Source organism: Crocuta crocuta, unplaced genomic scaffold (assembly GCF_008692635.1).
Source record: "Crocuta crocuta isolate KB4526 unplaced genomic scaffold, BGI_CrCroc_1.0 scaffold62, whole genome shotgun sequence".
Lineage (NCBI taxonomy): Eukaryota > Metazoa > Chordata > Mammalia > Carnivora > Hyaenidae > Crocuta > Crocuta crocuta.
Window position 1 is genome coordinate 7,334,244 of NW_027529173.1, and position 23,133 is coordinate 7,357,376.

The following is a 23,133-nucleotide window of genomic DNA, read 5'->3' on the forward strand; positions in this document are numbered from 1 at the left end:
TCCTTTCTTCATTGTTTTCAACCTCCTTAGCTGCTCCATTCTTTCTTCAAATTTTCAAGCTCTTTTTCAAGCCTTTGTCAGATTCATTTGTCTTTGCCTTTTTTCTTAACTGTTGTTTCAGGCTCTTGTCATAGTGAGAATTGTTAGGGCCTGCCTCTATCACTGTGATTTCCACCGTCTCTTTGAAATAGATGAATGTCAGTTTCAGAACACAGGAAGGTTCTCCCTCTGTCCCTGCTACACTCAAGTTCTCTGCTCTACTCCTCTGATTTGGGGGAACTTAACCTGGTCCTTAATGATCAGGAAGTTGATTTTTGTCTGTTTTGTTTTGTTTTTAATGCCAGTTTTCTGTAACACTGTTTTCCTTCTACAATTAAACATTGACAAATTCTGAACATTCATGTAGTCTTCTAGAGTTACAGACCTGAAAAATATTTTCAGTAATACTTTAAAGAAACTTAATGGTGGTTAATTTAATATATGCTTATTTCCAAAAGGGTTGTGATTTATTAAACATAATATAAACTAGAGGAAAGAAAAAAAAGAAAAGAAAATGTAATTAAATGAACAAGTAAATATGGGCAAGCACCTAATATAATCAATTTTGGCTGGCGAATGATAAACTTGTATCTTAAGTTCTAGGTAGCTAAACAGAAAAGAATACATGCACATTCACTTAGGCCAGCAGTTAAACTTTATCACACATAAGAATTGCCTGCAGGACTTAGGGACACACAGCTTATTCCAGGCCCCAGATGCCATGTAGGTGCTTCAGCAGGCCTGGTGTGGAGCCTTAGAATTTTCACATACAGCACATAGTGTTAAAGCTAGGATTCATTCAACTAGCGAAATCAAGAGTCTAGGCTTTTCAGCACCGTGCTATGCTATATTTAAATTAAAAGTAGGAGAGAGGAAAGTTAAGTGATCTTAGTCTGAGGTCAAAGTAAAATATTAGAGCTTAAAATTTTAGAATAAAAACAATCTTTGGAATTACAAGGCATGTGGTAGTGCAGCAGATGTGGGTGGCTGAAATAAAATACAGGTGAGATTACAGAATTTGAGGAATGCAAAGAAACTAACAGAGGGAAATACTGAATGTCTCCCCATAATGCATTGTAGCAGATTTAAATGGGGAGGGCACGTCAGTCATGATACAGTGTTCTTTTTTTTTTTAAACGTTTTTTTATTTATTTCTAGGAGAGAGAGAGAGAGAGAGACAGCGTGAGCGGGGGGCGGGGGGGGCAGAGAGAGAAGGAGACACAGAATCTGAAACAGGCTCCAGGCTCTGAGAAGGCAATCAGCACAGAGCCCCACGCGGGGCTCGAACCCACGAACCGCGAGATCATGACCTGAGCGAAAGTCAGACGCTTAACCGACTAAGCCACCCAGGCGCCCCATGATACAGTGTTCTTATTCCATGTATCAGGATGGTTGGTGACATCCAAAAAGAAAGAGAAAAATGGAATTCCCCACAACCTGAACACATATACACAAAAGCACATATGCACATGCATCTTCCAAGCGTCTATGGCAGCAGGGGAATCAACACCATCTACCTGATAGGGCCTCAGTGTAAGCAAAGTTTTCAATGAGAAAATAAAAATGGAATAGGCAAAGTCATTTGAAGAAATGGCATGTAATCGGTGGAAAGTTCCAGCCTTCGAGTTTCTCTGGTTATCAACTTCTACTATTTAAAGTTTAATCCAGATGCTTCCGTTTTTCCAACACCTACCTATTTAATCATCATCTCACCCATTAGGTGTGAATTCTTATAACTTTTTTTCATCTTACCTAAAACTTGTCAACTTCTAGACATGTTCTTTCCTCTTCCTCTTCTGACTCAAAGTGAATGTGTCCCTTTGACAGTTCCCTATTAAATAATATATAAACTTAGGCTTAGTGCCATAAACTGATTTCATACAGAATGAAAGACTAGCTGGCTAATCTTGCATTTGGCTTTGACCTGCATACACATGCATGGACCGTGTTCTAGTCACATGGATCTGCTTTTCAATCATCAGACAAACCCCCAATTTTTCCATCTTTATACCTTTGTTTATAATGTGAATTTGTTTGGGGTGTTCTTTCTCAGTGTATATCAGATGCAGTGCAGTATATACTTGAGACCCAGCCCATGTCATGAATTCTCTTGTCACCTTCTAATTGGAATCAGTTTGCTTGTACCCTTGTGCTGTGTGCAATTTCCAACCCTAGCACCTACTATGTGCGTGTGTGTGTGTGTGTGTTTGTGTGGTGTGTGTATTTCAACAGCAGATGACCAGTAAATAACACTTAAATGGAATTGTGCTGAAGTCAATGGGTGTTTGAGAAGAGGAAAAAATTGTGAATTATTTAAGTCATAGAATGATACTAAATTCATTAATAGTGCAATTTTAAGATACATAATATTCACATTAGGGCTGGTATATATAAATTATTAATGCTTAACTCGAATAGTCTGTATTAGCTTACATTTAATAAAAACATACCCCTGAAGAGAAATGGATAGGAAAATAACCACAAAATAGATCATTGACACAAAAATAATGAAGAATAACCTTTATGTTAAAGCTACTGCCATATATAGTACTAATCTTAGAACCATTGGATTTAACAGTGAAGAGATCCTAACAATCAATTAGTTAATCTCCCTGTGGAGTCATTGAAAAACTTAAAGCCCAGAGAGACTGGTTATTATTAATTATAACACTAGTTTATCTGGCTGTGACTTAAACCCATGATTTCTGAGTGACTGTGTAAGTGCTCTTTTTATTTTGAAAAGCTTCCTTTCCTTGTTTTCATTGTTTCTCTGCAGCAAAAAAAGAAGAAAATAATACTTCATTATATTAGATGTCACAAACTTCAAGCAGCTAATTTTTTTTCACCTCTGCCCTGAAAGTTTATTAAGTGGGTCTTGAAATATATAAAAAAAAGTAAAGCAAAATGTGAATTAACAACTTTCAGCTTACGTGTGTTTTAAAAACATACTTTCTAAGGTTTAATAACAAATTCAACATTAATATTTTTTATTATTAACAGTATATTTTACCAAGTATAAAAATACCAGAGTATATTTAGTAGGATGATGAGGAGAAAATAGATTAGAAACTTGCAGATCTTTTGGAAGAGAAAAAATCTAGATATAAAGAATGAACCTTATATTGCATAATATGCCTTTGCCCTCATCTTTTAACCAAATTCATGTGTGGGTGCATAATTGTTTCTATATAAAGGGAAGTTGCATGAACATAAAAGTAGAAAAAAAAGTGGATTAAACTAGCTTGTAACTTTGTAACAGGTACCCACCTTTGGAAGCTTTCACATTGACAGAGTAATTTTAACACTGAGCTTAAATTATGGTTGCACCAAAATTTCTATATCTTTATTATGTTAGTTTTAAGAGTATAATCTATTCATTCAATGATTCACTTGACCTTGGAGCCTAACTTTAGTTTTAAGTGCTAAGAAGAAATATTCCTATAATATTTGAAGGTAGGTATTAATTTTATCAATATTATTCAATATAGTTCTAAAAGAGAAAGATTTTATAGACTTACCAAGCCAAACAATTTTTATTTTCCATGATGTGAATATAATAATTGCCCTTTAAAAATAATTATCATTTTAAAAAATTTCATTAGTTTCTCTATTTCTGTATGACTGAAGAATTTTCAAATCCTCTACCATAAATTCTGGTTTAAAAATATGTGCTCTTCATTTGTTCTTTAATCTTTTTATTGCTAGTTACTTTCTCTTTTATTTTACTCATTCTGTCTTTCTGGAACCATTATTTTTGGATGTTGATGCTCCAAGACATAAATTTGAACTATTTTTTTTCTTTAGTATTTTCCTTTTCCAACTTATTTTCTCCTATGTATTTTTTTTTCTTTTTGACATCTGGAACATCTAAATTTGTGATAGGTTTTTATTTTACTTTTTCTATGCTTTGAACTTCACAGAGGATTCATTTTGTTCTCAGCATGATTCTTATCTGTTCCTCTTCTCATTTTGTGGATTGCAATTTTCCTCTTATAAGATTTTATTCTGCCTCCCTGCCTTATTGTTTTTCTTCCCCAAATTACTTGTTTTGGAAGGACTCCTTGGTGTGGGGGTGGGTGGGGGTGGGGGTGAGGTTTAATTGTGACTCACTGGAGATAAGTAAAGGGATTATACTCTTAATATTCAGTATATAGATTTTCACATAAACACCTTGTTTTTGGCATAGTGCCCCTATCATCACAGTCTTAAGCACCCTGAGCTCAGCATCCCCTTGGTTTGTGTGCTTTAGAGCCCAAGCGTCCACTCTTCTGCTGAGGTAGGGAGCTGGCATACTCTTAGGCAAATGGTATGAAGGGTCGTATTTGAGGATCTAACTTCTTTACATGAAGATTATCACTTAGTTTTCCATCTCATCACCCTTGCTGTGCAAATCTTTGCTGCTTCTTCACTACCAGCTTGCATTTATATTTCTCTGATTTCTAAGTCAACATGTGTTTTCCAACTTCTATTTTTTTTCCTCTCACATTTTCCTTATGCTTGTTGATTTATGCCAATTTTCTCGTTTTTTTTAGATGTTTATTTATTTATTTTGAGGGAGTGGTGGAGAGACCAAACGAGAGCAGGAGAAAATCCTAAGCAGGCTGTCCAATGTCAGTGCAGAGCCAGAGGTGGGGCTTGATCTCAAGCACTGTGATTATGACCTGAGCCAAAATCAATAAGAATAAGACAGTTAACCAACTGAGTCACCCAGGTGCCCTGATTTATGTCTATTTCAACATTACTATTACTACAGTGGCACTTTATTTTTTTTAATTTTTAATATTTATTTATTTTTGAGAGAGAGACAGTAAAAGCCAAAGAAGGGCAGAGAGACAGAGAGAGAGAGACAGAGAGAGAGGGAGGAACAGAATCCGAAACAAGCTCCAGGCTCTGAGCCATCAGCACACAGCCTGATGTGGGGCTTGAACCCATGAACTGCGAGATCATGATCTGAGCCAAAGTCAGACACTTACCTGACTGAGCCACCCAGATGCCCCCTATAGTGGCACTTTAATAGGCAGTCACTGTAGATAAGTGTTTAATACTTCATATTTTGCATGGTACCACTATAATTTTAGATTAGGAAAACAGACTTACCTCTGAAAACTAAAATCCTAGAATTTCTCTCTTTCATTAAGGATCAAAAAAAAAAAGAAAGAAAAAAGAAAAATATTCTTGATTTAGACTTGGTCAGATTTAGAGTATGTTAGATTTAGTGTTTAATATATGCTTGAATGTAGATGATTGCTATTCTTATTGACTAGAACTTTTATTTTTCACGTTTTTCCTTGATGAACTAAATAGAATTATAAGCAACCATAAATCCTTGTTATTGTACTTAGAAATTATTCAAAAGATGTCAGGACTTCTACTTTAAACAATAACGAGCAATGTGTTTTCAGACCAACATCTCTATTTGGAACAACTAGAAAATTTGAACGTGGTATTTTTTTTTTTTAATTTGTTTGAAAATTTCAGAGAATTATCCAGGCATGTTGGATTTGTAGGTCAAATTTCTAGGAGAGAGTCACCAGGCTTTTGCCACTCTTTAAATTGTAAATTCTTAAACAGCTAAGACTGAGAAGATGAGCAGTTTGGGGAGATGGATCTTGGGGAGAAAATAGAATTCCAGAGTCTTTCTGTTAGATTTATGGAGGTCCCTGTGGTTTACATTTTAACTTTGTTTATGACTGACGATCTTGAGCACTTTATTTTAACTGATCATTCATGTTTCTTCCATTTTTGAAGTATCTGTTCAGTATTTTTGCCTCTCTCTTATTTGAGTTGTCATCTTATTACTAAGCTATAGAGTTTGTTAATATATTTGAGAAATGAGCCCTTTATTGGACATAAATTGAGAACATATTGTTCTCAAATCTGTGGCTGGCTTATATTTTTACTTATTTTTTCTTTCCTCTTTCTTTTTTCTTTCACTTATTTATCTTTTTGATGAGCAGAAGTTCTAATATAATGAAGCTTAATTTACTTATTTAAAAAAATGATTGATGGTTTATGTTGGCTTACCTTAAGGCTGTCAAAATATTTTCCTGTATTTTCTTCTAGAAGCTTTATAGTTTAGCTTTAATGTTAAAATTAGTCACATTTTTTAAAGTTTAAGTTTAATTTGACTTAAAATTTATTTTGATCTATTCTTTATGTCTGATGTGAAGTAAGTACCAATGTTGAGAGTACAATATCACTAGGCAAGACAGAAAAACAGGTTAATTTTTTTATTAATTCCATTTAATTTAATTTTTTAAAATACCCTATGTTTAAAAACTTTTAAGGTTTAATTTTTGAGACAGACAGAGAGGTGGGGGGCGGAGAGAGAGAGAGAGAGCATAAGCGGGGGAACGGTGCAGTGAGAGATGGGGGCAGATTATCCTAAGCATGCCCATGCTGACAGAATTAAGCCCGATGAAGGGCTTGAACCCATGAACTGCAAGATTATGACTGGAGCCGGAGTCTGAGGCTCAACTGACTGAGCCACCCAGGAGCCCTAATTGATTTGATTTTTAATAAAGCTGGTTATTGTTTTTTAAATGATATCGAGGAACATACAGAATTATTAGAAGAGGCAGAGAACCAGACTTGGAGGATAATTCTCTAGGATCACTGGTGAAATTCAGTACAGAATTGGGCGTTGGAAAAATCCCATTGCTGCCTCTGTGTGCAGAGGGAAAGCACCGTTCATTGCCAACAGTTCTGGCACATGCAAGGCTCGAAGCTCTCTCTCTCTCTCTCTCTCTCTCTCTCTCTGACCACACTACTGCTACTGCTGCCTCACATCACCAGAATGAATTTGTGTAGCCCATTTCTTCTTGGGTCACTAGCATCTGATTGATTAACAAGGTTTTTCTTCTGATTAGTAGAGCCTGGGTCATGTGCAAACTCTACCTTCAAGTCATCTCTTACTGTGCTTTGTAAAGTGTGGCTTTAAGAACATAGAAAGAAGTTCCAAATGGTCCCAAAAATAAATGGCAGATACACCCCACACAGAGTCCACTTGTGTGTATGTTTTTAGATCATGTTTCCAACAAGGTTTACCAAGAAGTATAGGGTTTCCATATACCTGGCCATCTGAAAATGGTTTAGCGATCATTTATTACAATAAGGATTAATAGAATCACCAGTATCCCTCATTCTAAAATATAGTCATGCTTGGGAGTGACTGGGTGACTCAGTTGGTTAAGCCACCTGACTTTGCCTCAGGTCATGATCTCAAAGTTCATGAGTCCCAGTCCTGCATTGGTATCTACACTGACAGTAGGGAGCCTACTTGGGTCTCTCTCTGTCTCTCTCTCTGCCCCCCTTTTCTCAGAAATAAACAAATAAACTTAAAAAAAAATACACCTAGTCTTTTGTAAGTCTTTGCCTTGTTCCTTGTACTGAACCCATTCTTTGGGTGATATGTGAATGAATTCCTGCCACTTAACAAGTAATTTTTACTATTTTCTGCTTTACTAGAAAATCTAGAAATGATTAGTATCCATATTGTGGTAGGATTTTTTCTTTCTGAATTTTTGTTATTTATTAACTATATGAGAGAAAGTAATCATCATGGTTTTCAAATAAAAATATTTACATCGCTAGCCAGCCTAATGTTATGTTCCTTAATTCAATAGGTACACATTTTCCCCTTACATTTTAACATCTTTAAAGTCTTTTCACATTGTACAATAAATAGAATAGGATAGTTACAGTGCAAACATTTTTTCCAGTTAGTTGTATGCAGACTGCTTATACATCTTACAAATAAATAATCATATCTTAGATTGGTGAAATATAATGATTGTTTTTAAATACAAAAATAATAATTACGGATATATGATCAAGGGCAAAGCATAATTATGCCTGCTTGTTATCAATGTCTTTATTTAATACGATAGACCTCAGACATCAAGATTCTCCCAGAAATTATGCAAACCCAACAAAAGCTCTCACTTCCACCCCTCTGTTTTAACAGCTGTGTCAGTCTTCTCTGTTTATCTCAAAATGGCACCTGCAGCCTCTTCTGTGGTCTCCTGGTGGTATGTGAATTTATGTGGGAATCCTCAGGCCACTGAGACCCACTGTCCTCTGGCTTTCCTGTGCTCGCTACCAGAGACAACTTTTCCTGACTTCATTAGTTCAAAGAGTGGGTACTCTATGGAACTTCCTCTCAGATTGCAACAAATACACCACTATAACCGTGGTAATAATGGATTTTGTATCTTGTTGTCCTCCATCAGAAAAAATCCCTTAGTTTGCTCTAATCCTTTCCCATGCTGCTTAGGGATCAATCACAACAAAGGCTTATATTTGTGTAGTGACCTACAGGTTTTGATATGCATTTATGTGCATCCCCTCACTTACTTTCACAAGTGTATCTTATGACAGGGTAGTTATTCTCATTTTACAGAGAATAAAATAATGTTTGACTATGTTCATGTACTAGTGGATTGCAGATTCCGAATTTGGATTTACATACCTCCAAATCAGATGTTTTTTCTTATTCACTCTGCTCTTTAATATCTGGACTCTGAATGTCTAAATTCTTTCTTTTATCTTTGAGTTTTCATTTAATGGTCTTGTAATTAACAAAAAATAATGGTCAAAGAATAGTACCTCTTAGTGTTTTCTATATATATAAAAATTGATATACCTTATATCTGATATTTTGTATTTTTATCAACTGATGAATCCATTTGCAAATTAGTTTAAGAAATGATCCCACAGATGAATTGCTTTGAGAAGGAGAGAATTGAATATTTGCTTTCAACAGAAAATAAATTTTGAAAAATCCATCTTATCCTAACATTGATCTCACTCACCTATATATTTTTTTTTCAACACCTCTTTTATTTCTAGTTATGTTTCGCCTCTATGACACAGATGGGAATGGCTTCCTGGACAGCTCGGTAATTTTTTTTCTTCAAATTTTCTGTGAAAATTTCAAAGCAATTTCTTCTGAAAAATGCAATGAATAAATTTATAGCTATTACCACAGAAGACACACTTAATATAATTTCCATGCACTCACACAGCATTTTAATCATCTGAATTTTTGAAAGAGAATGATCTGAAAAAGCTGTTAGGATTAGAGTTGTTCTATTGAATTATTTTACTAGAAAAAAAGTGACTTTTTATGCATGGAAAGATTAAAAAAATCTAACCTTGTGTGAATAATACATGAGAAAGTTGAGACCATTGATCTAGAAAGTAAAAAAAAAAAAAACAAAACAAAACAGAGGTTTGACACTAAGGAAAATATCGAGAATACCTATAGAATTAAAAGGAATTATAAAGTCAATTTAATCATGTTATCATTTTACCACATTTTTAAGTCTTATAGTCATATATATATGCTGTTAAAATACATACATATATTTACAAATCGCTTTGACAAACTTCCCTTTTTAAAATGTCTCATCCAATTTAAATGCAACCTGCATTCTTTATCATTTTATTTATAGAAAGGAATAGGAGAAAAATATCTCTGCATGACATAATTGAAAGGAATAATTAAATGTTTATTGTATTTGTAATACACACAAATAAGTGATAGTTTCCAGAGTAGTAGTTAGATTCTTAATTTTACTGTACAAACCAGTGCCTCAAATGTAAATCCATTTTGAGTTCCATCCAATAATGTATTTATATTTCCTAATAATTTATTTTTCACATTATATCATTGCCTATTCTGTAAAGGAAATATAAGAATATTAATAAAATGATAAGTTTCAGGTTATGGAAATTTTGAAGTACACAGGTATATTAAAAATGTTTTGATATTTTTAAATTGATTCAAATGAGCATTACTTCTGATAATGAGTAAGTTTCTCTCATTGTCTCATATACCTCCCTCTAGCGGAACTCAAACAATTCTACAGGCAAAGCAGTGAAGTTGGATACATATTTATATAATACTGAGTATAGTAATGGCCATTAGCTTCTCCAGAGAGAGATAAAAATGTATAATTCCTAATTTAGGAAATGACCACCAATTTAGATTGATGCTGTGATTGTAGGATTTCTTATGTGTAAGTTCTCCAATGTTTCAAATGCTATCATTTTTAAGTGCCTGATAGTATCCAGTTTTCCATTTAGGAATATTAAGTTACATGATTCATTTGCTCATTTTCTGGTGGCACTTCACAGCTAGGAGTTTAGACTTTTCTAGATATTTCCATATGCTTACTGTAGCACTTCTGACTATATTGATACAAATTATATTTAAATCCAAATTTGTTTTATTTAATGTTTCTGTTGAATTAAATTAAAAGGATGTTTCTTTACTAGACTTTTAGCCATGGTTTGGCAGTTGATTTGGAAATTCAGTCAAATGCTTTTTTTTGGTCTCTGGCCATTTTTGTTGTTGTTGTAAACGTATAGTATATTGCCAGCAGTATTTATAACTATACATCTAATATTAAACAATGAATTGGGGATAAATAAATGTATTTATAATTCCACTAGTCTGTTTTGTAATTAAGGGTCTGTATTTTATTTCTGTGGTTTTCTCCACACAACTTACTACCCCACTGTATTGCCTTCACTGTCAGGTTGGAATTGTACATGCTGATGTAATCTGTCTTGCAATTTAAAGGTATAGCACTTCACAAATTGGAAGCAAAGCATAGGAAAATTGATACTTTGAAAAATGACCACTATGTGTAGTAATGCTTGTTAATTGATTCCAGCACTATGCCAGTTGACATAAATGTATTTCATATCACAACATGTTTACTCTTTGTAGCAACTCTACAAACTAGGTAAGATTAGAATACTGATTTTACTGATGAGGAAATCGAATCTTAGGTTAATTGACTTATCTAATGTCACATGGCTACATAATACTCCACTAAAAATAGTTTCTCTTCCTAAAAACATATCCAGGGATGTTAACCATTCTAAACCATTTGGGCATGTGTAGGCAAAGGTAGAGTAATACATACACATGCATGCACGCATGCACATGCACAATTCTAGCCTGTAACTGCAAGGTAAGTTAGTTTAACATTTTTCTTATCTGTAATAAGTGAACACATTTATATTTGTATGTTTTTCTGGGGCAACCTGTGTTACATAAATAACATTTTCATGATTACGTTTTTTTCTGGAGAGTGGGAGGGTAGCTTTCATCAGTTTTTCAGAGGGATCCATTATCTCTCAAAAGAAAACCTCTTTTACCATGTTTTCTTCTTCCCTTTATGAATGTTAAGTAGATATATTAGATCAGAGATTTGAGTAGAATAATCTTTGATTAATATCCTTTCAAACATTATTCTTTAATACTTCTTATGTTTTAAATTATTATACTGTAACATCACTTTTAATTATGTCATTGACTACATTTAAAATTACTAGCATTTACAAAGCATATTTAATCTATTCTGGAGATAGGAAACAATTATAGCATTAAAAAATAGGTATGAGCAAATGTTTTAATTTATTTAGTCAAGTCATATTTATTAACTAGCCATTCTTCAAAGAGTTGACACTTGAGCAGAATCATATGAAGATTCTAACTAAAATTCTATTTCCTCAAAAAATAAACTTTACATGTACTTAGCTTCTAAACCTTGACCCTTGAGCACACTTCTAGCAGAGCAAATTATACCAGTTAATGGCTAGAACAGTCAATATAATTCTCAGTGTATCAGAATAAAAATAAACCTCTCAGTTGCCCTCAAACATTTCCTTTCTTCCTTCCACACCTGTTTCCAAGCCATAGGGTCAGGATACTTGGTGACTTAAACATCACATCTTGTGAAAATATGCATGCCCCTTCTTTGATCAGATATTCTTTCCCAAGACAGATTTTCGTCCTCAAAAAATCTTCTATTAGAAGAAAATCTTTTTTTGTGCAGTTGTGCCCTCTCCTGGTGAAGTTTTCTAGAAAAAATACAAAATGAATTTATACTCAAATGCATCTTCTATGTATAGTTAATCAGCCTGTTAAAAGGATATATTATATGTATATATAAATTACTGTATATATAAAAAGTATATATAATATATATGTTAATCATTTAACTCCTTTAATTTTTGAGCTACATGTTAAACAAAACAGTTCTTCTAAGTCAAAGTTTGAGAAACTTACAACTTACTTATCCATTATCTCTGTCTCTCTCTCTTTCATATCTCTCTCTCTCCTCTCCAGGAACTAGAAAATATAATCAGTCAGATGATGCATGTCGCAGAGTACCTTGAATGGGATGTCACTGAACTTAATCCAGTAGGTATATGAATGATTTAACTGTTGGCTACATTCTAGAAGGCCACTTTCTCTTTTGTCTTTTTTGGAACTTTAAGATACTCCTGCCACTTGATATCTCCCCTTGATAACTCTAAGTTACTCTTTCTAGTCAGTACTGAAAATGGATTCTGAACAAGAAAATATATATGTGGTGTTCTGAAACTCTTAACAGTAACTTCTGATTTTCTTCTTCATGGAAATTATTTTGAATGGTGGCCTCATATGTCTGTAGGTAAATAGGTTGCTGATGGACACTGCCAAAGTTATGCCATGCCATAAAAAATTCAGAAATGATGTGTGTTTTTCATGATCTCTATGATTTTCCTCATATGGAGATAGCTAAATATTTAATCTAAAAGAAGGTGAACTAAATTAAGAAGATGATAGTTTACTGTGTATAATGAGCTGTGCTATTTTCCTCTATACGTGTTATCCAATGCTTGCAACTCTCTGAGGTAGATATTACTATTTTATTCACTTTACAGAGAAGGAAACTGATACCCCAGAATGTAAAGTAACTCGCCCATAGCACTTCAAATGGTCAAAGATAGAAATAGAAAATTGTAATCTATTATTTAAAGAAATGGTGTCTAACAGTGCTTACAGAACATAAAAAAAACTTCTTATTTTTACAGCATTATGCAAATGTATATTAAAACATACTTGATTAGAAACTGTGACTTTCACTACAAGTAATATTTTGGGGAGAGTTGATTAGTATGTTATTGACTTCAGTTTATTCTTGAAACCAATTAAGTTGAGCAAATTATAAATGAATTAAATACAAATCAATTTTTTAATGGCTTGCATTTTATATGAATTTTAAAAGCCTTATAATGGCATGATAATGGCATGATTATGTGACAGGAGAGCTGATATAGCATTTCCTTTGCTTTGGAAACTAATGCCAGTAAATTACAACAAAGTTATATACAGTATCATATACAAAGGAGAGCACTATTCTTCGGAGATTGAGGTTTTCCAAGGTTTTTTTCTTAGTTTATTGTCAAGTTGGTTTCCATATAACACCCAGTGCTCATTCCAACAAGTGCCCTCCTCCATGCCCATCACCTCCCTTTCACTCTCCCCCATCCCGATCACCCCTCAGTTTGTTCTCAGCATTGAAGAATCTCTCATGGTTTGCCTCCCTCCCTCTTCCCAACTATTTTTCCCCTTCTTCTCCCTCATGGTCTTCTGTTAAGTTCCTCCTAATCCACCTATATGTGCATACATATGGTATCTGTCCTTCTCTGCCTAACTTATTTCTCTAAGCCTAACAGCCTCAAGTTCCATCCATGTTGCTACACATGGCCAGATTTCATTCTTTCTCCATGCCGTTTAGTATATCCCGTTATATAGATAAACCACATCTTCTTGATCCATTCGTCCGTTAATGGACACTTAGGCTCTGTCCATGATTTGGCTCTTGTTGAGAGTGCTGCTATGAACATTGGGGTACATGTACGCCTCTGCATCAGCACTCCTGTATCCCTTGGGTAAAGTCCTAACAGTGCTATTGCTAGGTGATAGGGGACTTCTATTGTTAATTTTCTTAGGAACCTCCACACTGTTTTCCAGAGGGGCCGCACCAGTTTTACATTCCCACCAACAGCGTAGGAGGATGCCCATTTCTCCACATCCTCACCAGCATCTAGAGTGTCCTGATTCGTTCATTTTAGCCACTCTGACCAGCGTGAGATGGTATCTCAGTATGGTTTTGATTTGTATTTCCCTGATGAGGAGGGATGGTGAGCATTGTTTCATGTGTCTGTTGGCCATCTGGATGTCCTCTTTGGAGAAGTGTCTGTTCATATCTTCTGCCCATTTCTTCACTGGGTTGTTTGTGTTTCGGGCGTGTAGTTTGGTGAGTTCCTTATAGATTCTGGATATTAACCCTTTATCTGATATGTCATTTGCAACTATCTTTTCCCATTCCGTTGGTTGCCTATTAATTTTCTGGGTTGTTTCCTTGGCTGTGCAGAAGCTTTTAATCTTGATGAGGTCCCAATCGTTTATTTTTGCTCTTGATTCCCTTGCTTTTGGGGATGTGTCAAGTAAGAAGTTGCTGCGGTGGAGGTCAAGGAGGTTGTTTCCTGCTTTCTCCTCTAGGGTTTTGATGGTTTCCTGTCTCACATTCAGGTCCTTTATCCATTTTGAGTTTATTTTGGTGTATGCTGTGAGGAAATAATCTAGTTTCATTCTTCTGCAGATTCCTGTCCGGTCCTCCGAGCACCATCTGTTAAAGAGGCTGTCTTTTTTCCATTGGATACTCTTTCCCTCTTTGTTAAAGATTAGTTGGCCATACATTTGTGAGTCCAATTCTGAGTTCTGCATTCTATCCCATTGGTCTATGTGTCTGAGTTTGTGCCAATACCATACTGTCTTGATGATGACAGCTTTGTAGTAGAGGCTAAAGTCTGGGATGGTGATACCTCCCGTTTTGGTTTTATTTTTCAGTATTACTTTGGCTATTCGGGGTCTTTTGTGGTTCCATACAAATTTTTGGATAGTTTGTTCTAGTTTTGAGAAGTATGCTGGTGCAATTTTGATTGGAATTGCATTGAATGTGTAGAGTGCTTTAGGTAGTAGTGACATTTTAACAATACTTATTCTTCTGACCCATGAGCTTGGAATGTTTGTCCATTTCTTTGGGTCTTCTTCAATTTCCTTCATAAGCTTTCTATAGTTTTCATCATACAGATCTTACATCTTTGGTTAGGCTTATTCCTAGGTATTTTATGTTTTTTTGTGCAATTGTGAATGGGATCAGTTTCTTTATTTCTCTTCCTGTTGCTTCATTATTGGTGCATAAAAATGCAACCAATTTCTGTACTTTGATTTTGTACCATGCAACTTTGCTGAATTCGGATCAGTTCTAGTAGGCTTCTGGTGGAGTCTGCCGGGTTTTCTATGTACAGTGTCATTTCGTCTGCGAAAAGTGGAAGTTTGACTTCTTCTTTGCCAGTTCTGATGCCTTTGATTTCCTTTTGTTGACTGATGGCTGATGCTAGGACTTCCAGCACTATTTTAAACAACAGTGGTGAGAGTGGACATCCCTGTCGTGTTCCTGATCTCAGGGGGAAAGCTCTCAGTTTTTCCCCGTTGAGGATGATGTTAGCTGAGGGCTTCTCATAGATGGCTTTTATGATGTTTAAGTAAGTTCCTTCTATCCCGACTTTCTCGAGGGTCTTTATTAAGAAGGGATGCTGTATTTTGTCAAATGCTTTTTCTGCATCTATCAACAGGATCATATGGTTTTTGTCTTTTCTTTTGTTGATGTACTGTATCACATTGATTAATGCAAGTATTGAACCAGCCCTGAAACCCAGGAATGAATCCCAGGTGATCATGGGGGATAATTCTTTTTATGTGCTGCTGGATTCGATTTGCAAGGATCTTGTTGAGGATTTTTGCATCGGTATTCATCAAGGATATTGGCCTGTAGTTCTATTTTTTTGCTATGTCTCTGTCTGGCTTGAGAATCAAAATGATGCTCACTTAATAGAATGAGTCCGTAAGTTTTCCTCCGATTTCTATTTTTTGGAATAGCTTGAGAAGATGAGTATTAATTCTGTTTTAAATGTCTGGTAGAATTCCCCAAGGAAGCAATCTGCACAGGGCTCTTATTTGTTGGGAGATTTTTGATAACTAATTCAGTTTTTTCACTAGTTATGGGTCTGTACAGATTTTCTATCTCTTCCCGTGTGAATTTTGGTAGTGAGTGTGTGTTGAGAAATTTGTCCATTTCTTCAAAGCTGTCCAGATTGTTGGCATATAATTTCTCATAGTATTCCCTGATAATTGCTTGTATATCTGAAGATTGGTTGTAATAAGTCCCTTTTCATTCATGATTTTGTCTATTTGGGTGCTCTCTCTTTTCTTTTTGAGAAGCCTGGCTAGAGGCTTGTCAATTTTGTTTATTTTTTCAAAAAATCAACTCTGGTTTTCATTGATCTGTTCAACTGTTTTTATGGATGGTATATTGTTTATTTCTGCCCTGATAGTTATTATTTCTCTTCTCATACTGGGTTTGGGGTGCTCTTGTTGCTCTCCTTCTAATTCCGTTAGGTGAGCTGTTAGATTTTGTATTTGCGCTTTTTCTTGTTTCCTGAAATAGGCCTGGAGTACAATGTACTTTCCTCTTAGGACTGCCTTTGCTGCATCCCATAGAGTTTGAATTGTTGTATTTTCATTTTCATTTGTTTCCATTATTTTTTAATTTCTTCTCTAGTTGCCTAATTGACCTATTCATTCTGTAGTGTGGTGTTCTTTAACCTCCATGTTTTTGGAGGTCTTTCAGACTTCTTCCTTTGGTTGATTTCAAGTTTCATAGCATTGTGATCTGAAAGTGTGCATGGTATGATCTCAATTCTTTTGTATTTATTGAGGGCTGCTTTGCGCCCCAGTATGTGATCTATCTTGGAGAGTGTGCCATGTGCACTTGAGAAGAAAGTGAATTCCATGGCCTCAGGATGTAGAGTTCTAAATATATCTGCCAAATCCATCTGGCCCTGTTTGTCATTCAGGTTCATTGTTTCTTTAGTGATTTCTGTCTATCCATTGCTGTAAGTGGAGTACTAAAGTCCCCTGCTATTAGCACATTCTTACCTATAAGATTGTTTCTGTTTGTGATTAATTGTTTTATGTATTTGGGTGCTCCCATATTCAGTGCATAGATATTTATAATTGTTAGCTCACCCTGATGCATAGACCCTATAATTCCTATATAATGCCCTTCTTTATCCCTTCTACTGCCTTTACTTTAAAGTCCAGTTTGTCTGATATAAGTATAGCCACTCCAGCTTTCTTTTGATTTCCAGTAGCATGATAGATATTTCTCCATCCCCTTAGTTTCAGTCTGAAGGTATCCTCAGGTCTAAAATGAGTCTCTTGTAGACAGCAAGTAGATGGATTTTGTTTTTTTATCCACTCTGCTACCCTATGTCTTTTGATTGGAGCATTCAGTCCATTTACAATCAGTGTTATTATTGAAAAATATGGATTCAGAGTCATTGTGTTCTCTCCAGGTTTTATGTCTGTGGTGGTGCCTCTGGTCCCTTATGTTCCTTGCAACATTTCCCTCATAGAGTCCCCCTCAGGATTTTTTGAAGGGCTGGTTTAGTGGTGACAAATTATTTCAATATTTGTTTATTTGGGAAGACTTTTTATCTCTCCTTCTATTCTGAATGATAGGCTTGCTGGATAGAGGATTCTTTGCTGCATATTTTTTTCTGTTCATCACATTGAAGATTTTCTGCCATTCCTTTCTGGCCTGCCAAGTTTCAGTTGATGGTCTGTAACCACTGTGATAGGTTTCCCTTTGTATGTTTGGGCCCTTTTATCCCCAGCTGCTTTCAGAATTCTCTCTTTGCCCTTATATTTTGCCAGTTGCACTATGATATGTCATGCAGAAGATCGATTCAAGTTACATCTGAGGGGAGTTTTCTGTGCCTCTTGGATATGTGTCTGTTTATTTCCCCATATTGGGGAAGTTCTCTGCTATAATTTGTTCAAGGCCTCCTATAGCACCTTTCCCTCTTTATTCCTCTTCTGGAATTCCTATGATACGGATATTGTTCCGTTTGATTGTATCACTCAGCTCTCGAACTTTCCTTTCGTGTTTCTGGATCAATTTATCTCTCTTTTTCTCGGCTTCCTCCTTTTCTATAATTTTGTCTTCTAATTCACCTATTCTCCTTTCTCCCTCTTCAGTCCGTGGGTTGGACACCTCCACTTTATTATGCATCTCATTTGCAGCAATTTTTTAAATTCATCACAACTATTTTTAAGCTTCATAGTCTTTGTAGCAGTAGTTTTTCTGATGTCTTCCATGCCTTCTTCAAGCCCAGTGGCTAATTTTATGACTATTGTTCTAAATTCTTGTTATGTTATGTTGCTTATATCTGTTTTAGGCAATTCTTTAGCTGTCATTTCTTCCTGAAATTTCTTTAGAGAAGTGTTCTTCTGTTTCATCATTTTGGTTACCTTTCTCTCTCTTGTTAGTTTTAAACGCTTGTTATGCACTCTGCACCTGTGAGTACCACTGTACTAAAGAAGGCTCTTTGACTGTCCAGGGGCTGTCTGTTCAGGAATTGTTCTTTGAATGTTGTCTCTTGGTCTCTCTTGTTGAGACTTTTGTTATTTTATTTTCCTACTCGTAGTGATATTTGGGACTCTCCACTATGTGTACTTTGGCTTGTTTCTTGAGGTAGCCCTGGAAAAGAAAACAGACAAGCACACAGGGAACAAAAGCACACAAACACACAGACAAATCCAACAAACACACAAACCGAAAGGGAAAAAGAAAAAAAAAAAAAGTGGGGAAAAAGAAGGAGGAAAACAAATAATAAAAAGAAAAAGAAAAAGAAGAAAAGAAAAAAACAAAACAAAAGACAAAGGACAGTGTAAAAGCATAAAACCAGAATACCCAATTACAAATGAAGAGCCGGGTTTATGTAGTGCTAATGGAAGAGCATATACAAAGAGAAAAATGGCAGGGTGGTGAGGAAGTGAAATTGGAAGAGAGATGACCAGGAAGAGAGACTAAGAGGTTTAATTCAGAGAGAGAAAGAGGAGAATATTGTAAGAAGTGAGGAGAAAGAAATGAAGATAATGTTACTCAAAGAAACTATATAGTCTGTTTACTCCAGAGAGAGAGAGAGGGATAGAAATGTAGCTATGGAGGTTTAGAATATATATCTAGAGATTGGATTAAATGTGACTGTTTAAGCAAATGACCAATGACCAGAGTGCCCAGTCCAGCAGAGGGGAGGGATACAAATGAGACAAGGGAAACTATATCTGAAGAGAAAGAATTGACCTAAAATTAATCATGGCAGTGCATCTATGTTGGTTTTGCCCCAGGCTCCAGTAAAAAAAAAAAAAAAAAAAAAAAACGGCAGCTCTCTAGCTGGGATGGGCATGGTTTGGTGTAGGCAGATCAGGTCTTAGCCTCTACTGCATCCCGCTATGCTCTCCCTCAGGTCCCACCTTGGTGGTTGTGGGGAGAAAAATGGTGGCTCCCCAGTCCCCTATGGAACCAAGGTTTGCAATTCACTCTTTTGGGTCTGGTCTCCCTGTGCTGTGGGCATAGCCGAGGTGGGCTGTGCTCTATGTCCCAAGCCAGGCCTCGTTTCCAGATCTTAGTTCCCGTGCCTCATTGGTACTGCCAGAAGTATAAACTTGTAGGCCAAGTCAGTCCCTCTGAGAAGTTTCAAGCCTCTCGCTTCCCCACTGGGGATGGAGCTGAGCCAGAAGAGCAGAGGACCAGCTTCAGGCGTGTGGCTTCCCCTCCGGGTGGAGCTGGTGAGCAGAAGAGAGGTTTCTTCCTGCGTCGCCTGGGACCAGTGCGTCCGGCTTAAGGTCAGCTGGACAGCTGGAAATCAGATCCCTCTGTGTCCCAAGCTGAGGTTTTTCTCTTCTCCAGGGACAGGGATGGTTTCCTGAGCTGTTTCGGCCGCTCTTTCTTTTCCCCTCGACTCACCGCGGTTCCCCGCAAAGGGGGCTCCCTTCCCTCCCTCCATGTCTCCGTCCTGGTCCGTGTTTATCTTCCCCAGTTCACACTCACGCTATAATGTTTCCTCAGTGGACTCTGTCTCCTCTTCCTCCCAAACTTCTGGATTCCGTAAGGGTTCCTATGGCTTCAGGCCTTCTCCGTTTGAGAGATGGGGGCGAGTGAAACATACGGAGCTCCCTACTTCTCTGCCATCTTGCCTCCTCCCCCATCAGGTTTTCCAAGTTTTAAGTCAACTGGGTTTCTTTTTGAGGGATGTGGAAAATACATGCTGTGTACATGATAAAAAGCAGTTATCATTAACAAAGTTGCAGCTTTTATATGGAATAGGAAAGACTGGCATTTAATTCTAAGTATTTAAGAATACTGCTGGATTCATCTTAGTATTATTTTCTGTGAAATCAAGGGACTTTTTAAACGTTCTGTTGTCCGTTGGGGTTATGTTAATATAAAACAGCTTTCTCCATCGTAATCACCTTAATACCTGTCAATATTGCACATCTTTGAGTCAAGTCTCCTGTCTTCACTGGAGTCATGGAAGGAAGGAAGATGTTTTTCTATTAGTTTTTAAAGCAGAAGGGGGCACTAATGCTTCCTCCCCTGCCCCCACCCAAATATTGGAGAGCTCTTTGAGGAAAAGGGAGATCTGGGTGATTTGAGGAAAGAAACAGTTGGTGGCTAGACAGATTAGATATCTGTCTAATTATGACAGATATCTACTGGAAAACATAAAGAATAAGCTCTATGGTGTTATTTGTCATTGCGGCACACACTGATAAATCTGTCACCTCTAGGAGTAGTATAAATAGTAGAAAGTGAAGATAAAATGACCTACCTTGTGCAGTGTGTTTGCCCTCATGGGGACTGCCTCATCCTGCCTAATGACTCAGCCACTCTGCCCATTTTAAACCAGTGTGTACATTTGTATACATTGTCAGACACCTGATAAGTTTCCATATATGAATAAAAATAATTGAACATTTGAGGTCCATGGCAGTTAATGAGGAAGATTGAAATGTCCTTGGAAGAGGTTTTTAAAAAATGAACCCAGGCTCTAACATTAGATTTATTAGATATAAAATAAAAGCATCAACCATCTGAAACAATGCTCTGTGTTTTAGTTCACTTCTCATTTATCTTTCTACTAGTTCAACAAAGTATGTTTAAGCAGCAAGACATTTTAACAAGATCTTATATTGTTTTGTTAAATTCTAAATAATTTCCCGTTTTTCATTTTGATAATAATAAAATGATTATTTCAGCACCATTTTGTTCCAAAATGTCTCTTCTATTTCAATATCTATATTTAGGTGTGGAAGGAAGGAAAATAACCTGATTTTCAAATACTTCATGAGGAACCACACCAATCAATTAAGTTGAGGAGTTTTTAGGCAAACAACACTCTATCAGTGTATCAAGTAGTCCATTTATTACACCTTTCAAATTTTTGTTGCAATGCTCTCTGTATTTCTTTCTTTCTTTTTTTTTTTTTTTCCGAGTTGATTAAAATTTCTGTATTGGCATTTTGGTGCTGTTAGATGGAAGTACTTCACATTCCCAGCAACTAAGGGTAATATGTTTGGAACACACATATGCTTTCTGCTAATAAAACATTAACACCACCTACATCACTTAGTTTACATTCTAGGTGCTCTTTGAAAAAACTTACAGTATATTAACATACTTATTAAACACATTTAGTACTGACATTACCACTATGAAACTTAGAGATAAGTGTATTACCAACAAGCACTGTAAAGAACGTTTTGAGATACTCCGTACAAGTCAACTTTAGGAAAGAAATCTAATCAAAAATGACTTGATGGTTTAACTTCTTGGATTTATTAAGTTCTGATAGGCAATTAAAAGCAACTTAATTCCCCCATCTCTTACCACTTAGCAAAGAGTTATTTCAGCTCTTTGCCATGAAGTTAATTTGTTCAGACATTATCTGGCATATATATGAATTTTAAAAATATAGAGAAAGCAATTAAAGACCACTTTCACCCTTAAATTAAAGATACCTTCTTGTTTTAGCTGTACCATTCCGTGAGAAAGTATTAAAAACTTAAGCAGTTATTTCTACAAGTTGAACATTATAAGTAGTCAAGTTCCAGGAATCATAAGAAAGCCACTATATCCACTAACTGGATTAACATTGTACTGGCTGACCTAGATATTTATCTCCCTTTTGCAGTTAGTTGCTAGTCAGTTTGTTTAACTAATTCAAAGCAATGCTTTGTTCTTTGTTTTAAAATTTATTTTATTGATTCACCGCAAGCTTTCCCTCATCTCCTTTACTCCAGATCCTCCACGAAATGATGGAAGAAATTGATTATGATCATGATGGAACAGTCTCCCTGGAGGAATGGATCCAAGGAGGAATGACAACAATTCCACTTCTTGTGCTCCTGGGGTTGGAAAATGTAAGCATTTACACAAAGAGGGTGGCCTGGTGGTAAGTCAGTGGGCTGCTCTGTTACACATTCTGATTATAAATTGATTTGGCCATTTTCTATCATTAAGCATGTAGCGAGTGCCTGGACCTTTAAATAGGTATACCACAGTGCAATTTTCATAATAAGTCATGATTAATACTTGCCACAAACCCATTGATTCACTTTAAGTATTGCTTTATTCTTTAATATATTTCTTTTTTTTCTCTATTTAAAACATGATATGGCTTGAAAAAAAATATTGACCTTCTCATTTACTTCAAGAAACTCCCCAATTTTATTACGTTCTGTGGTTCTTATTGTGCTCCATCTCATTCCATAATCGCCATCTCCAAGAAGAAAATCTATTTTATTGAAAACCAATACTTGGAGAAGCCAATTATACACTGAGGTAGTTAAGAATATATATGAAACATAATTTTTTCTTACTTATCATCATATCAGCCAGCCTTTCATTCTAAGCCTGCCAAAATTTTCTTGTATCATTGCCCCCAGTGGTAATTAAATAGTGGTTTAAGGGAAAAGAAATTAACCTAATTTAGAATGGGATATGATGGTGATTTTGAGACTGAATCTTGCTGCCCAGTCTTGATGTCTGTTTTAGTAATCGTTCATTTCAAAGTCAACGAGTCACTACTAGATCTTTGTATTTATCATTAATAAACAAGAATTAAGTCTAATGTGTATATAGTAAAAGGTACACAAAGATTCAAAGAACATTACTGATGGAAACCACAATAGCACATAAAATATTTAGAATTTTGAAATGCAAGAACATCATGTCAACCACTTTGCTGCTGACTCCAAAACTTCTCTTACTTCTCATTACCAGAGATAACAATGTTACAGATTTAAGACTACACCACAGTTACAGGAGAGACCAA

The 23,133-nt window shown here is 35.8% G+C and overlaps 1 protein-coding gene across 1 annotated transcript in view; it reads left to right on the forward strand.

The window, feature by feature from the left end:
• DGKB (diacylglycerol kinase beta) overlaps window positions 1-23,133 on the forward strand; it is a 688,394-nt gene that overhangs the window by 170,175 nt on the left and 495,086 nt on the right. The window contains exons 6-8 of the mRNA XM_077757671.1: window positions 8,890-8,939; window positions 12,185-12,259; window positions 22,100-22,219. Coding sequence (XP_077613797.1) covers window positions 8,890-8,939; window positions 12,185-12,259; window positions 22,100-22,219 — 245 coding nt within the window. The remainder of the gene's footprint in view (window positions 1-8,889; window positions 8,940-12,184; window positions 12,260-22,099; window positions 22,220-23,133) is intronic.